Source organism: Hypanus sabinus, chromosome 22, assembly GCF_030144855.1.
Source record: "Hypanus sabinus isolate sHypSab1 chromosome 22, sHypSab1.hap1, whole genome shotgun sequence".
In the NCBI taxonomy this organism is placed as follows: domain Eukaryota; kingdom Metazoa; phylum Chordata; class Chondrichthyes; order Myliobatiformes; family Dasyatidae; genus Hypanus; species Hypanus sabinus.
In genome coordinates, this window is record NC_082727.1 from 34,510,962 (window position 1) to 34,528,540 (window position 17,579).

A 17,579-nucleotide genomic window follows, 5' to 3' on the forward strand; every position below is an offset into this window, starting at 1 on the left:
CAATCAATTCCCCTCCACCACCTTCCTCCTCCATCTGGCAGAACTGGTCCTCAACCTGAACAATTTTTTTCTTTGGTTCCTCCCACTTTCTCTACACTTGAGGGGTAGCCATGTGGAATCACATAGGTCCCAGTTATGCCATCCTCTTTGCTGGCTACATAAAACCCGCCATTTTTGAAGCCTTCCCTGGTTATTCTCCATAATTCTTCCTCTACACTGATGACTGCATTGGAGCTGTTTTATGGACCCATGCTGAGCTTATCAATTTTATCAACTTTGTCTCTAACTTCCACCCTGCCCTTAAATTCACTTATCCATCTCTGACACCTCCTTCTTTCTCAATCTCTCTGGCTTCACCTCAAGAGACAAACTGTCAACCAACATCTTTTATAAACCTACTGATCCCCAGTTATCTCAAGTATTACCTCTTCCAACCCTATTGTCTGTAAAAATGCTATTCCTTGTTCTCAGTTTCTTTACCTCTGCTGCCTATGTTCCCAACACGCTGATTTCCGTTCCAGGATATCAGATTCCTCTCTCTTTAAAGGATGGAATTTTTCTCCCTCAACTATTGATGTGACCCTCACCTGCATCGCCTCCATTTCCTGCACATTTGTGCTCATCCCATCTTCCCACCACCTTAAAAGTGACAAGAGTTCCTCTTGTCCTTACCTACCACCCCATCAGTCTCTGCATCTTTCCGCCATGTCCAAAAGGATCCTATCACTAAACAAATCTTTACCTCCACCCCCCCACTCTTTCCACAAGGATCATACTCCTGCAACTCCTTTGTCCATTCCTCCCTTCTTACTAATCTCCCTCCAGGCACTTATTCCAACAAGCAGACCAAATGCTACATCTGCCCACACACCACCTGCCTCATTCTCCATTCATGGCCCCAAACTGTCCTACCAGGTGGGACAACACTTCACCTGCGATTCTACCCTCTAACCTGATGGCATGAATATCAATTTCTACTTTCGGTAAACGAATTCACTCCCCCCCCCAAACACACCCTGACCTTTCACTTCTTTTCTCATCTGCCTATTACTCCCCCATGGGTACCCCCTCCCCTTCCCTTTCTCCTATTGTCCACGCTCCTATCAAATTCATTCTTCTCCACCCTTTAGCTTCATCTATCACCTCCCAGCTAGCCTTTTTCTCTCCCCCACCTTTTCACTCTAGCATCTTCCCCCTTCCCTCAGTTCTGAAGAAGGATCTCAGTTCGAAGTGTCAACTATCTATTCATTTCCATGGATGCTGCCTGACCTGCTGAGCTCCTCCAGCATTTTGTGGGTGTATGAAAATGTATGGTCATGCACTTTAGTTGTATGAATAAAGCCAAGGACTGTTTTCTAAACAGGAAGTGATTCAAAAATCTTAAGTACAAAAGACTCAGCAATCTTAGTGCAGGGACCCTAAAGGTTGACCTATGGTAGTAAGAAAGGTAAATACAATATTTAGCACTCATTTTATGAGGACTAGAGTGTAAAAGCAAGGATGTATTGCTGAGGGGGTACAAGGCATTGGTCAGATCATATTTGGAGTATTGAGCAGTTTTGGGCCACATATCAAAGAAAGGATGTGCTGCCATTGGAGAGAGTCCAGGGGAGGTTCATGAGGATGATTCCGTGAATTCAAAAGGATTAATGCATGAGGAGTATTTGATGGCTCTGTACTCACTGGAGTTTAGAAAATATGATGGGGTGGAGGGGAAATCTTCTTGAAACATATCAATTATTGAAAGGCCTAGTTGAAAGAGGACATGGAAATGTTTTTGTTAAGTGGGGGAGTCTAGGACCTGAGGGAGTAGCTTTAGAATACAAGGAGATCCCTTTTCAACAGAAATGATGTGGAAATTCTTCAGCTAGAGGGTAATGAATCTTTGGAATTCATTGCTATAGCCATAAAAGCCAAGACATTGGGCATATTTAAAGTGGAAGTTGATGGATTCTTGATAAGTAAGGGTGTCAAATAAGATGGATGGGGGAAGTAGGCAGGAAATAGAGTTAAGAGAATTAATAATTCAGCCATGATTAAATGGTGGAGCAGAGTCAATGGGCCAATTGGCCTAATTCTGCTCCCATGTCTTATGGCTATGCCACAGAGTGACGATGTTTATTATCACATGTTTGATGATGAAGAGGCAAAGAAAGAACAAAACAGCTGGGAGAGAAAGGACATGTTCTCTGATGCATGTATTTTCTTCTGTTCTCATTTACTCAATAAAAATTCAAAATGACAAAAATCTAATCAACACACAGCAAATACAAGGAAAGAAATAATTTAAAGCTCAATTCTCTCATTTAAATTTTAAAATTGTATCAAAACAAACACAGCTGAAGGAAAATGTTTACATTTAAAGTTTTTTTATTATTCATCCTTCATAATTGTTTTACAATACAAATATCACCTTGTGTATTCACAAAACTACAGAAAAGAATTTCCTTTCACATAAAATACAGAATGGAGATCATATTTTGCAATAAAAAACTATTTCCCACATTGGCAAGTATAGACTTCATTTTCACGACTTTTGATTTGGGTGAGATTTAAAGACTACATGCATTATTTGCACAAATATAATAAAATTTATAGAAATAGAGCATCTCTGCAGCTGCTTTTACCAACAAGTCAGAGGAGCATAGATACTTTGCTAGTACATTAACCTCTGCACACATTTATTTCACCTTCATGTTATGACTTGATATTTAAGAAAAATGCAAAATCTATAAAAAGGAAGTCAAAAACCAACGGATTTGCTGTCATACTTCCCATTTATATAATAAAATAATTTACTTGTACAGTAATATAGCTAACAGGACATGCCCACAGTTAGTGAATTGAATATAACCATCTTTAATTTTGCACCCAATATCTCAAAGTATTCAAGATATGGATCAAAGAAATAATAACTACAAAATTGAATGCTCATTGTTGAGCTTACATTTTGCAATTCTGCAACAGTTAATTATTAACTCAATACTCAAGGTAACATACATATAGGATTTTGAATTTTCATATACTATATCTGAGACCACCTACTGACCATACAATCAGGACAAGAAAAGGCACTAGAAAACTATCAGTCAAAACCTCCACCCGGTGATGATTTCATTCTTGCTATGAGTGTTCTATGCAGACTTCATCTTAGTAGTTGAAAATTCCAGTGAAGATTTGATTTTTTTTTTGCACTGCCACATTCATTTAACATAACAAGAATGATTTTTATAAAATGTTTTTGCACTTAAAGTTTCTTTTGCCACACTGGTTCTAAAATACATACAGAACCCAGTCATGTTATTTACCAACTATTTTGCTTATATAGCTAAAGAGTTTCAACAGAATGGCTTTAAGCCCAGTCTTTGGGGCATGAATTATTAAGAAGATAAATTTGATTGAAAAAATACAATTTTTCCCAGACACCTTTGCAAACAGGCTAAATAAAACACAAGCAGACAGGACAATTGCCACTGATGCAGTTAATATCAAACACAACTGAATGTGATTGCGTTTATGGCAAATATCGAAGACAAATTGACAATTAACAAAAGATTATATAGTGCATGTCAACTGCTTTTGTTCTATAGTCCTTTGGAAAGATCACAGTGCTGACCAGTTAAATTGTTAACACTTTAGTAAAAACGCTGCAATACATGAATTAGCAGGAAGTTCAAAATGGCATCAGCTCCAAGGGATTTTTCAGCACTTTGCACAGTCCTCTAAGTTAGCTAGTGTTATGTATCAGTCACTAATCTGCTGTATTTAATTTTTTTCCCAAAGAACTGTGAAATGGATGGCCAGGAAATTGGCAAATGGTATGTAAGAGGTACAATGCCTTGAACGTTGCTTTCCAAAAACCGAAAGAATTTATACCACCACACTTGGGATAGAAAATTAGTCTTGGAGGCTTCCTTTAATACCTTAAAACACAGGAACATAAAAATGTTAATTGAATGGAAATATCGCAAAAACTAAATACGTTGCAACAAGAATAAAATGTATGGAAGGAATGAAATAAGAACATTTCTTGCTTTTGGATACGCAGTTGAGAAGTTTCTCAGTCAGGATTATTATGTCAGCTAAACCAACTCCAGTCAACAGGTATCCCAAAAATTAGCCAGTTAAAGTATAGGACATCTTACAAATACAAGTTAAGTAGTGCATTAACTTAAGCTGCACAGTACTTTTCATTCCTAAGATCAGAGTACAAGACTAACATTTTCAGAAGCCCTTAAGAGATTTATTTCTAAGGGATAAGGGGAAAAAGTATGCAGCAATTAATATGTTTATTTAACAAAACAAAATACTTAACCATCTGTGAGAAACATTTGATATCTAAATGCAGGCAATCTGTATTTACTGATTCCAAGATTAATTTGATACATTGTCACCTTTTTCCAAACATCGCCTTCAAATACCAGCTGTGGATGGTGGGAAAATTTGCATTTTTTAAATAGATATCTTATTATGCTCACGTTAAGAATTAGCATGTGAAAGGCAAGTGGCACTATGATACAGGTGGACCTGCTCCTGGATTGGATATTGCTCTGTTCTATTGTTATTCACATCAATATCTTGACTGTAAAGTTAGTTATCAGTCAACTGATGCATGGTATTTTTATGGTCAGTCCTAAACCAGGAGCACATCAATTTCAAGAACACTATCAGTTTACAGTACAGCACAAAAACAAAGCAGAACACCTCACAAACCTGCCCCCGTAATCTTTCTAACTGTATACCAGAATTAGGATAATACTATAAACTACTTGTGATTGACCATAGATAGATACAAGTGATATTTTTAAAAACATTCAATTTTTTTTTTTGAAAGAAACTATACCATCATTGATTTGTAAGCAGGAACTTACTTGCTGTGTAGCCATGGTATGGTACCACCAAAAAAGACGTGTAGTGATATAATATGCCACCACTACATCCACGGTATAGTGATCATGTGCCAGAAGAATACAGAAAATCCCAACAATACTGAGAACCCAGCAGGACCAGTGATACCACCACCAATCTTTTGGAGAATCTGAGAAACAAAATAGGAGTATAATTAATGGGGATCTGCAGTGTGAACCTCAGTTAATCAGAATGTTCTATTAGCAGTTAAAATACATTATAAAATATAGCTTATAAAACCTCAAATAATCTGAGGAAATATTTTCACAATTCATTAAAAGACGTCAATATTAACTTCAGACAACACTTATGCAGATAAGTCAACAGCTTTCCTACTTCCAGTTAAAGAATCATCCATCAGAAAAATGAAAAAAAAAACTACCTTTAAGTGAGAGGGATAGAAAGAACAAAATATCAAAGTTCAACTAAATTTATTATCAAGTACATGTATCATCATATGCAACCTGAGATTCATTTTCTTGTGGGCATATTCAATAGATCTATTAACTATAACAGAATCAATGAAAGACTGGACAACCAATGTGCAAAAGACAAATTGTATAAATACAAAAAGTAAAAAACAGAAGGAAATAATAATAAATAAACTATGAATACCGAGAACCTGAGATAAAGAGTCCTTGAAAGCGAGTCCACACATGGGTAATGGGATCAGTTGAGTAACGGGGCATATGAAGTTTAGTGAAGTTATCCACTCTGGTTCAAGAGCCTGATGTTTGAGGGATAATAACTGCTCCTGAACCTGGTGGTAAGAGCCCAAAGGTTTCTATACCTTCTTTCTGAAGGCAGCAGTAAGAAGAAAGAAAGACATAGGTGATGCAGGTCCTCTAGGGAAATATCACTGATTGGATTGTTACGCCCGCAGCCCCCTCCTTTGTGAGAATCACAAGAGCATTATTGGGTTGGGTCAGAGGACCCAGGAAATGAGAGAGAGACATGGCCATTGTCTCCTGGAGACAACGTTTGTGGATTGGCGACTATGCTACGTGCAGGCCCTCGGGCAAAGTGGGCTGGTTGAGAGAGAGATTGCATCACCCCAACCTGATTGACATCTACTACCCTGCGAGTTAAGATAAAAGAGGGGCTGTAGGGACAGCCCCTCAGATGCACCAGAAGAAACACTAGCGATCCCGTAATAGCGGGAATCCATTTGAAGGAAGCCACGTGCGTTCGGTTCCCTTGCCTGGGGGCTGGTGGCTGGTACCACGGAAAACAACTTGGAACTAACAACGGGGAACCAACTCCCCCAACTCAACGGATTTGCCTCATAAAAGACCCGGGCAAGTTTAAAACTGTCTCTCTTAAACCCAAAGAGCTGCAGCTTGAAATGACAGTGACTTTTATCTTTCCATCGGACAATACAATATCCCCTAGACAAACGACAGAGCTATTGCTTAATTGATGATTATTATTCTACCCGCGTTTTTAGATTGAGTATTGACGACGTATATTATCTGAATGTCTGTATTAATCTTATTTTTGTGCCCCTTTATAAATAAAGACTTCTAAAAATAGTACCATCAGACTTCAACGGACCTCTCGATCTTTGCTGGTAAGTGACGCAGTTACGGGGTTCGTAAAGAGATCAAGACCAAGATTGTCCAGGTGACAATATTGTGCTACTGTTGAATTAATAGATTAAAAATGTGATGGAAAGAGGATGCAAAATAGAGCAATGACTGGAAAACATAAAAGATAATGCTAGAAATATCAGGCTGAAGAGGCTGATTTTGTGGAGCAAAGCAGAATTAAGGTAACGAGGTACAAGAATGTGTAACAAAATTGGCCAGTTCTGGGGAAAAAAATAGCAAGATTGGTTACCTGAAGCTGTTGGATTCAATGTAGAGTCCAAAAATCCATACATGATTCAATGGATCAGTCTCATTGAACAAGACCAAGTGACTGTGGGGTGTAGATTTAAAGGACAGGAAAATGGAAGGTCACGCAAGACAGCCATTTAATCTGCATATGATTCATCCAGTGTAAAGAACACCACGTGATGAGCACCTTGAAGGCAACAGACTGGCATGCAAGTGCAAGTGGATTGCTGAAAGAGTTATGAAAAGGGCAGTGAATGAACAGATCTAAAGGGGTTGCAAAGGGAACAGTCTCTTCAGCATACTGACAAAGAAATGTTGGACGGTGGAATCATTTGTAACATCAAAAGGGTATTGGTGGATGAACTATTGAATGGATACAATTTAGGCTCTGAAGAGAATGCAGTGACTCTATGGAAATATACATAGGATTGTTAAATGACTGTGCATATGGTGGATGTTCTACAATGTAAAAAGTCATTCATTTTGTTTAAAATGAGAATTAAAGGATATTAGTATTCAGAGCAACTTGAATAATTTTGTACATAAATCAATTAAAATTTAAGAGCAATGGGGTATTGTATTACTTCAGTTAGCACTGAAAGCACATAACTAGAGGGCCCCAGGTACAAAACATTCTTTGTATGTTGGCTGCAGAGTTTGCATGCTGTTTCAGTACCACATATAGTTAAAATACAAATAGCAAAATGCTGTTACCAATATCATTCCATCATAATTCTTCTGAAATCTTGAGGAATTTTCCACTACACTAGATACTCAACATCGAGAAATGTTCCACATTGTCACTGAATGCAACGTATCTATATTCTAGTGCATCTACGATTGAAACTTCAAGCAAGCAAATATGCCAGAAGGACTGTATATATCTATCATCCAAAAATCCAAAACACAAACTCATTTAAGGACTCTAAAACTCATGTACTTTGTATCAATTTTTAAAATTTGAACCATTCGAATTCTTCTGCACTTTGGTTTTGTCCATCTTTATGTACTGTTCCACATAAATTATATTTCTTTATTTTCTGGTAATTGCCAGCAAGAAAATTGACTTCAGGATAATATATTGTAACATATATATATATTTATTTTATTAATAAATTTACTTTTGACTTTGAAAAAAATTCTTACTTTGCTCTCCCTTAGGTTTGTTGAAGGATCAACGAGATGTACCCAGATTAACAATGTTTAAGAAAAATATTCACAAGAACACTTACATTCTTTGATAAATAAGTAGGTGAGTGTTAACATAACAGTGTGCCCACTGTACAGGTAGTCTCCACACATGGTGTGCGCTCCTGTGATTGACAGCCCACCTCCAGCTATCATCTTCATAATTCTCCTAAACTGTGCTTCGACATCCCCAAACAGCTGAAGAATGAAAAAGACATCGACATCTTGAATCAGGTTGATATAAATTTACTTGGAATAATAAAACCTTACATATGGAAATTTTAAATTTTTATCATACAAAAGGTTGCAATGAACTGTAATAATTATTTTCACTGTTTTATATGGAGAAATTGCTCTAACAAAAATATTTTTTTCTCACTATCTAGCCATAAATGTGCAATAGATTTTCATGTGACACCTTGCTTCTTTAGGTGCTTTATCCCTCTTTCTGGCATGAGTTTCAATGAGGTTTTGATGATACTAGTCAATCAACTTTACAAAACAGGCAGCTGATCCAAATAATTTGTTTTTAAAAAACGGAAGATTTTCTTCTCAAGCAATTTTAACAAACCACTCTCATGTATGAACTCGTGAAATACACTTAGCTATCCAGCAAGTTATTACATTGATATGGAACTTAAATGTATTTTGAAACTTCTTAGAATAAGTTTCTAGACAACAATTTAAACACTACCAAAATAGAGATATTTTTATATAAACACAACATATAATAAGTCAGTCAACTTTTTCTTTGCCATACATTTAATTACACATCATAAAATTCAATAAGACTGGATCTAATCACACAATGAAACATGCCCTTGGTACCACAGTAGCTTATTTTATCTCAACATAATGCACCTGGTTTGCCCAGAACATTTAGGGGTGAAGGAGTTCTGGAAATATTAACCAAAAATAAATGCATTTATAGTTTTAGACAGGTCATTCCAATGGGATGGAAGACACTATGACAGTACCAGCCATATTCTGTTCAGACATGACAACCTCTTTATCCATATCCAAAATTTCATTTTGCTTGAATTATGACGTACGTGACAGTAAAGAGGAATGGGTCCTTTGACCCACCATGTCTGCACTAACCATAGCACCAAATGAATCCTGTTGCCTGCACAAAGTCCATACACCTTTATTCCTCACCTATTCACGAATAATAAAGCAGTGCATGTTATCAAAAGTATGCTAATGGAAATAATCATCATCCTGGACTAAAAAAAGTGTATTGTGGGGTTATTGTGTTGGACAAGGAAATAAATTCAAGAATTCAAATAAGACTAGACAAAAAAATAACAAATACTGTTTGGGAAATCTTTGAGTGACAAAGCTAAGTAGCCCTGAAAGCTGTATAACTGGTTACTATCTATTTAGAAGGTAGATTAATACATTGGCACAGACTAGATGGGCTGAAAGGCCTGATCCTGGGCAAACTCTGAAGAATGGAACATGATAGTCCCTATGCAGTGTTAAATGTGAAAAATTAACAGATCCCGTCAGGGTGCAAATGACGAAGATACAGCTGAACCACTTACATTATTTACACCACATTTCAACCTGGCCACCTAAATTTTATTCCCACTGCCCCCACCCTGTCATGCTCTATTTATGAACTTTCATTTTCATGCTTTGGTCTCCGTGTATTTGATCTACATTCACTAGTATGACTACAAAAATGATAAACAATAACAAAGTATCCACAATAAATTACAGCCTTTACAATTTATGGAATTTTGTTGAATGAAATGTTTTCCAGGAAGGAGATAAAAGGCTGCAGCTGCCTGGAAGCAAATGAATAGCTGACATTTCAGGTTCAGACCTTACATAAGGACTGAGGAGGCAAGGGAGCTAGTTTGCAGCAATGATTAATAACCATGGTTGCTAGCAAATCAAATAGAGTGCTTGCAACTATATAAACATGAGGCAGGCAAGCTTGATATGGGATACCATACAGTTGCAAATGCCTGGCCAGTTAATCGCAGCTGCTACTATTCAACATATTGTAGCGGTGTGCTACACGCAGCGCTAAAATAGCGACACGGAGTCGGTAAACTGCAATTAAAGATGATTTTATTCCAACTTCACAGCCTTGCTTTAAAGCCTCCCTCATCCCGCCCTCCCCGGGCACGGATGCTCTAAGGGACACATACTCACAAACCCCCGCAGGCTTTTTCCCTTTGTTGCGGACCTGGCCTTTGAGCCTGCACACTGGCTATTTGTGAGCTGGTTCGAGTGCACTAGGAAGTGGGTCGCCACATAACCCACCCCCCCAGAACTGGCGATACACCCCCCAATGTCCACAGTCTGGGCCGGACCCTGTTCGGGAGGTCGACCTCTGCGCCGCGGTGCCGGAAACTCAACCCGTTGCGCCAGGTCCACATGGGCCGGTTTGAGTCGGTCTCCCGTGAAAACCTCCTCTCTCCCCCCAACGTCCAGCACGAATGTGGACCCATTGTTCCTGAGCACCGTGAACGGCCCCTCGTAGGGCCATTGCAGTGGTGGCCGATGCCCGCCCCGTCGTACAAACACAAACTTACAGTTCTGCAGGTCTTTGGGTACGCAGGTCGGGTTCTGCCCATGCTGCGAAGTGGGTAAGGGGGCCAGGTCACTGAGCCGCTCACGTAGTCTGCCCAGGACTGCTGTGGGTTCTTCCTCCTGCCCCCTTGGGGCTGGTATGAACTCCCCGGGGATGACCAGGCGTGCGCTGTACACCAACTCAGCCGAAGAGGCATGCAGATTGTCTTTGGGCGCCGTGCGGATGCCGAGTAGGACCCAGGGAAGCTCGTCCGCCCAGTTAGCTCCTCACAGGCGGGCCATGAGAACCGACTTTAGGTGACGGTGGAAACGCTCCACTAGTCCGTTCGACTGTGGGTGGTAGGCAGTGGTGTGGTGCAGCTGTGTCCCCAAAAGGCTGTGCATAGCTGACCACAGGCTGGAGGTGAACTGGGCGCCTCTGTCGGATGTAATATGGGCCGGTAGAGCAAAGCGGGATACCCAGGTGGTGATCACTGCCCGGGGGCAAGATTCAGAGGTGGTGTCCGTGAGTGGGATCGCCTCTGGCCATCTTGTGAACCGGTCCACGATAGTCAGGAGGTGCCTCGCTCCGCGTGACACTGGCAGGGAGCCCACGATATCCACGTGAATGTGGTCGAAACGCTGGTGGGTGGGGTGGAACTGCTGCGGCAGAGCTTTGATGTGCCGCTGCACCTTGGCCGCCTGGCAGTGCATGCACGTTCTGGCCCATTCACTGACCTGCTTGCGGAGTCCGTGACAAACGGACCGGTTGGCTACCAGCTGGACAGTTATCCTGATGGAGGGGGGCACTAAGTTATGAATGGAGTCGAAAACACGATGCCGCCAGTTTGCCGGGACGACGGGACGGGGCTGGCCGGTGGCGACGTCACAGAGTAGGGTCCTCTCACCTGGGCCTACGGGGAGGTCCTGGAGCTGCAAGCCAGACTGCGGTTCTGTAACTCGGGATCTCCTCTTCTGCCTGCTCTCTGCCAGTGTCTCAAAGTCTACCCCTTGGGAAAGGGCACGAATGTTAGGGCGAGAGAGCGCGTTCGCCACGACATTGTCCTTACCCGAGACGTGCCGGACATCTGTCGTGTATTCAGAGATGTAGGACAGATGGTGCTGCTGGCGGGACAACCAGGGATTGGACACCTTCGTGAACGTAAAGGTAAGCGGCTTGTGGTCCGTGAACGCAGTGAAGGGCCTACCTTCTAAGAAGTACCTGAAATGCCGGATTGCCAGGTAGAGCGCCAACAGTTCCCAGTCGAAAGCACTGTATTTGAGCTCGGGTGGTCGCAGGTGTTTGCTGAAAAACGCCAGGGGCTGCCAGCGCCCCTCGATGAGTTGTTCCAGCACCCCACCGACTGCCATGTTAGATGCGTCCACTGTGAGGGCGGTAAGGACGTCTATTCAGGGGTGCACTAGCACCCAAGGTTCACCAAGGCTTCCTTCATTTGAATGAAAGCGGCGGCAGACTCCTCATCCCAGGCAATGTCCTTGCCCGGACCCAACAGCAGGGCGAACAGGGGGCGCATGATTCGGGCAGCTGAAGGGAGGAAGCGGTGGTAGAAATTGACCATACCTACGAACTCCTGAAGGCCTTTGATCGTGGTGGGTTGGGGGAAATGGTGGACCGCATCTACCTTAATGGGCAGAGGGGTTGCCCCGTCTTCAGTAATCCTGTGGCCCAGGAAGTCAATAGTGTCGAGTCCGACCTGGCATTTGGCCGGGTTGATTGTTAGACCGTATTCACTCAGTCAGGCGTAGAGTTGATGAAGGTGGGACAGATGCTCCTGACGACTGCTGCTGGCTATGAGGATGTCATCCAAATAGATGAATGCGAAGTCAGGCCGCATCCCACCGTGTCCATTAACCGCTGGAACATCTGTGCGGCATTCTTCAGGCCGAACGGCATGCGGAGGAACTTGAAAAGGCCGAACGGGGTGATGACAGCCGTTTTGGGGACGTCGTCCGGATGCATCGGGATTTGATGGTATCCTCGGACGAGGTCTACCTTGGAGAAGATCCGTGCGCCATGCAGGTTTGCTGCAAAGTCCTGAATGTGCGGCACAGGGTAGCGCTCCGGTGTGGTAGCCTCGTTCAGCCTGCGGTAGTGCCCACATGGTCTCCAGCCCCCTGTCGCTTTGGGCACCATGTGCAGGGGGGAGGCCCATGGGCTGTTGGACCGCTGGATGATCCCCAATTCCTCCATCCTCTTGAACTCCTCCTTCGCCAGTCGGAGCTTGTCCGGGGGAAGCCGCCGAGCACAGGCGTGGAGGGGTGGTCCCTGGGCCGGGATGTGGTGCTGTACGCCGTGTTGGGGCATGGCTGCTGTGAACTGCGGTGCCAGAACCGATGGGAAATCCGCCAGGACTCTGGTGAAGTCGTTGTTGGACAGTGTGATGGAGCCGAGGTGTGGGGCTGGCAACTGGGCTTCTCCCAGGGAGAACGTCTGAAAGGTCTCGGCGTGGACCAGCCTCTGCCTCGGCAGGTCGACCAGCAGGCTGAGAGCCTGCAAAAAATCCGCGCCCAGAAACGGTTGGGCTACGGTGGCCAGTGTGAAGTTCCACGTGAACTGGCTGAAGCCGAACTGTAGCTGCACCTGACGGGTGCCATAGGTCCTTACCGTGCTGCTGTTCATGGCCCTCGGGGGGGATCTGGTGCCCTGTTGCGGGTGTCGTAACTCGTCGGAGGTAAGATGCTGATCTTGGCACCAGTGTTGACCAAAAAACGGCGTCCCGACCTCTTGTCCCACACATACAGGAGGCTATCCAGACAGCCAGCCGCCGTAGCCATCAGCGATGGTTGGCCCTGGCATTTCCCGGGAACTGGCAGGGCGGGCGACAACGGTGGGTTTCTGCGCCCCACCACTGGTGGTAGAAACACCAGTGTTCGTTGGGCTCCCCACCCCTGCCTCTGGGGCTAGGGGGCCCTGCGGCCGGGCCTGGACTGGTTTGCTGCTGGGAGCGTGGCCTGTTGACCTGTGCGATGGACGCCCCACTCACCTTCTTGGCGTTCCACAGCAAGTCCGCCCGGGTTGCCACCTTCTGGGGGTCACTGAAATCCGCGTTGGGACAGCAGCAGGCGTATGTCCTCGGGCAGCTGCTCCAGGAATGCCTGCTCAAACATGAGGCAGGGTGTGTGTCCGCCAGCCAAAGACAACATCTCATTCAGTAAAGCCGATGGAGGTCTGTCTCCCAAGCCATCCAGGTGCAGTAAGCGGGCAGCCCGCTCGTGCCGTGAGAGTCCCGAAAGTCCTTAGGAGTAGGGCTTTGAATCCTGTGTACTTGCCGTCCGCTGGGGGAGACTGTACGAACTCCCCAACCTGGGCCCCTGTGTCCTGGTCGAGGGAGCTCACCACGTAGTAGTAACGTGTGTCCTTTGAGGTTATCTGCCGAACGTGGAATTGGGCTTCTGCTTGCTGGAACCATAGGTGAGGTCGCAGCGTCCAGAAGCTTGGCAGTTTCAACGAAACCGCATGAACAGATGCGGCGTCGGACATCTCCGGTCCAAAAATCGTTTGGACTGTCGGGGTCACCAATTGTAGCAGCGTGCTACACGCAGCGCTAAAGTAACAACACGGAGTCGGTAAACTGCAATTAAAGATGATTTTATTCAAACTTCACAGCCTTGCTTTAAAGCCTCCCTCATCCTGCCCTCCCTGGGCGCGGATGCTTTGAGGGACACATACTCACAAATCCCCGCAGGCTTTTTCCCTTTGTTGCGGACCTGGCCTTTGTGCCTACGCGCTGGCTATTTGTGAGCCAGTTCGAGTGCGCTAGGAAGTGGGTCGCCACAATATTTCAATTCTGTTTCTACCACTAGGTCAAAAGAAAATCACAATACTGAATTCCAAAATCTAAAACATACACAGAAACAGATGGAAATATTGAACTCAGCCAGTATCTATTAAGAGAGAAAGTAAGTAGATGTTAGGTCAACAACAGTTGAAAGTTCAATGATAAATCATGTACTCTAAAAAAAACTGGTCTGCAAGTAGAAATGTAACTGGGAATGTACAAGATAGATATCCAAACTATAGCTTAACAAGCTACCAACCAATTACCTGGAACAAGAGATTCAGCAGCAGGAATGGACCCGAGAGGAAACTAAAACAGCAGAGAGAGATAAATTGAGGCCCAGGTGCTTGAATTTGGGAGGAGGGAAAAAGAAAAACAGTGTGACATTACAGAAAGGCTGTGAGATGACTGGCTAGCAAGTATAACAGCCTTCATTTTTCTCTTTACAGTTAGGGGCTTCGCTTAAAGTATCTCCCTGTGATAAAAGTGTACAGATAAGATTTATTCTCTGAATTTAAAGTTAAAAAAAATAGTAACTATGACAGGCAAAATATTGAAAAACTGAGCAAATGGGAATGGGGGAATTTTTATTGCATTGAGGCTGCAAAAGGGCCTTTGAAATGGAGGAATAACACAAGAAAATCACAGGCGCAAAGTAATTAGCTGGAAAGGATTATAACCTTAATCCAAGTTAAATTATAGTAAAGGTCCAGAGGCATTAATTAAAATTAATAATTTAAACAAAGTATTAGCTAGATTCTTACAAAGGGAACAGAAGTGCTAGTTTAGACCATGGAGGCAAATGAGGATCATCACATACAGGTCCTGTACCACACAGGGATTTGAAGCCTCTGAATAATATAATGCGACTATGCAATAGAGATAGAATGTTCAGATACCAAATGGAAAAGCAGGAAGTGCAAGGCTCTTCTATTTGTACACTAAATTGAAGCGATGACATGTTGGAATCCTGGACAGACCGTGGAACCAGTGAACAAGTGAACTCACGAACGTAGCCAAGTATAGTAATGTTATAATCAAGGGAAATCCTATAGTTAGAAACACATTATTACTTCTGCAACCACCCTCAAATCCTGTGTAATACATTGCCTCCCCAGGGGCAACATAAAGGACATAAATTCTTTGGGAATTGAGAAAAGTCTTGGATAAGGCATACCTATTCCAAAAGGCCAGGTTCTACCTCAACTGTCCCACAGGAAGGCTCACCAGCAAGAATGGAGAGGGTTTAAGCTACTCTGGCTGATGGATAAGCATAGGACAATTAACCAAAAAGGATTATGGAAAAGAAAGCTGTGGAGAAAGGAGACATTAGTATAATATAGGTGAAAGTAGACAAGGAACAGAAAGAAAGCAACAGCAAAATGGATAATTTGTGTGGTGAATAATGTTGATGAGACAAAAGCAAACAGCTACATGAGAGTATGATTTAGCGCTAATTACACAAATGTGGTTTAAAATAGTCTGTTCTGTGCACTTAATATTGATGTGGACACAAACTAAACAAAAGATGGGATAAGGAATAAATGGAGGCAAGGTAAAATTATTGATTAGACAAAATGTATTAAAGGAAAGATGTTCAAGACAGTATGCAGAAAAACGTAGATCAGAGACTAGTAAAGATTGCTTCCTCAGTTTCCAGATACAAAGTACAAATATATGGGGAAAATTACAGAAGTGTACAAATATTCAGAAGTATAGAACAAGCTAGCTTGCAATTACTTTGCTTGCATCTCTGCCCAACTCGATACATATGATTTTTTGAAGAGTTAGAATAGAGAAACTTCCTTGACCATTATATTCTTGGTCCAAGCAAGATGATGCCAGAACCAGTGCTACGAAGTGACCTAGTACCAGTTAGAAAATACTCTGATGAGAACACTAATGAAAGCCAGACAGAATAAGTAATGGAGAAAAACAAGGAACAATTTCTTATAGAACTGCTAAACTTTGGTGAAAGGGTATTGAAGCAGGTTAAATTATAGTCAAGAGAAACTAAAATGGAACAACATATTGCACGATCTTAAAGGAGCTTTTTTTTGCCCAACACAGACCATGTAGATTCCTATTAGAAGGTGAAACATAAGCCACAACCTCTTCTATGATGGAGATTATAAAAAAGAACAAGAATGTGTAAGGTACAAGAAAAATAAGACCAGCAAGGAAAAAGGGCAAGAACACAACAGTTTACTCCAAGATGAATCCAAAATTCTTAGCTGACCTGTAAACAGTAAGCAAACAGCATGACAGAGGACGATACCTATTGGGTATGAGAGCATTCCAAGCTTAAAAGGTCAGAGCAAAGCTTGAACAACCACTGTATACACAAATTTATCAACAGCATGCTGTTGAAGTATCTGAAGCAGCATTAAAGAGGTACAGAACAAGGTGAAAATCAAAAGACAATAAGGAAAGTGAGTTTAGTCATGGCTTAACATAATTCTATGTTCTCCAGATGTATGGAATATGTCAGCGAATTGGGAAACAAAGAATGCAGGAAACTACAAGCTGTTTAGTTTACCATTGGTATTTAGAAGCTATGATCAGGGAAACTATTTATTGCAGAGCTAGAGTTAAATATAGGACTCAGCACCAATATGCCAAAACCTTAAGTTCAATTAACCAAATATTTTTAAATAGAGATAGGGAAAAAATTGAAGGGAATGTACGTTTGTCAGCATATTTTTTCAAAGTATTTGGCCAAGTACTAAAACTCCTAAAACTGTGGGAGAAGGGCACAGCATTTTAAATAATGTAGATTAAGGACAAGGGAACCAAGCTGTGATAATAGCTGCTTTTCAGACCAGCAAGTATTATACAACAATACTCCAAAAGGTCAATGCCAGGAACATTATTCTGTATAAACACGCTGGACACTGGAACAATAAAACATAAATGCTGATGATGTCAAACGTGTATGGCAAACAGTGCAAGTAAAGTCAAGAGCTACAAACAGGCCAGATGGGCTTGCAGACAGGCAAAGAGATAGAAAACATTGAGGAAGAATGAGATGGAAAGGGACAACAATCACTGCTGGAATTTTAAGACAATGCAGGTGATACAAGTACATGACATTTGAAGGTGACTGAACATACCTGCCTGACTGAACATACCTTGTAACAGAGCACAAGCTCTCACACACAAGCTCAAGGACACACAGGCAGCCTCAGCCAAGGCTTGAACTAGTGACCTTCAGATCACTAGACAAATGCCTTAACCACTTGGCCACACGCCAACACAACAATTCATATACAGGTATAAAGAAAGGGTTTGGCTTGGCTTCCCAGTTTTTATAAAGTTT

General features: G+C 42.4%; 1 protein-coding gene across 6 annotated transcripts in view; it reads right to left on the reverse strand.

Annotated features, from left to right (window-relative positions):
- Positions 1 to 2,352: 2,352 nt before the first annotated feature.
- sgms1b (sphingomyelin synthase 1b) overlaps positions 2,353 to 17,579 on the reverse strand; it is a 94,390-nt gene continuing 79,163 nt past the window's right edge. For all 6 annotated transcript variants that reach the window (XM_059947450.1, XM_059947444.1, XM_059947447.1 and 3 more), the window contains 3 exons: positions 7,979 to 8,132; positions 4,872 to 5,038; positions 2,353 to 3,923 (listed from right to left, as the gene is read on the reverse strand). In XM_059947450.1, the coding sequence (XP_059803433.1) occupies positions 3,738 to 3,923; positions 4,872 to 5,038; positions 7,979 to 8,132 (507 nt within the window). In that variant the 3' untranslated portion in view covers positions 2,353 to 3,737. The remainder of the gene's footprint in view (positions 3,924 to 4,871; positions 5,039 to 7,978; positions 8,133 to 17,579) is intronic.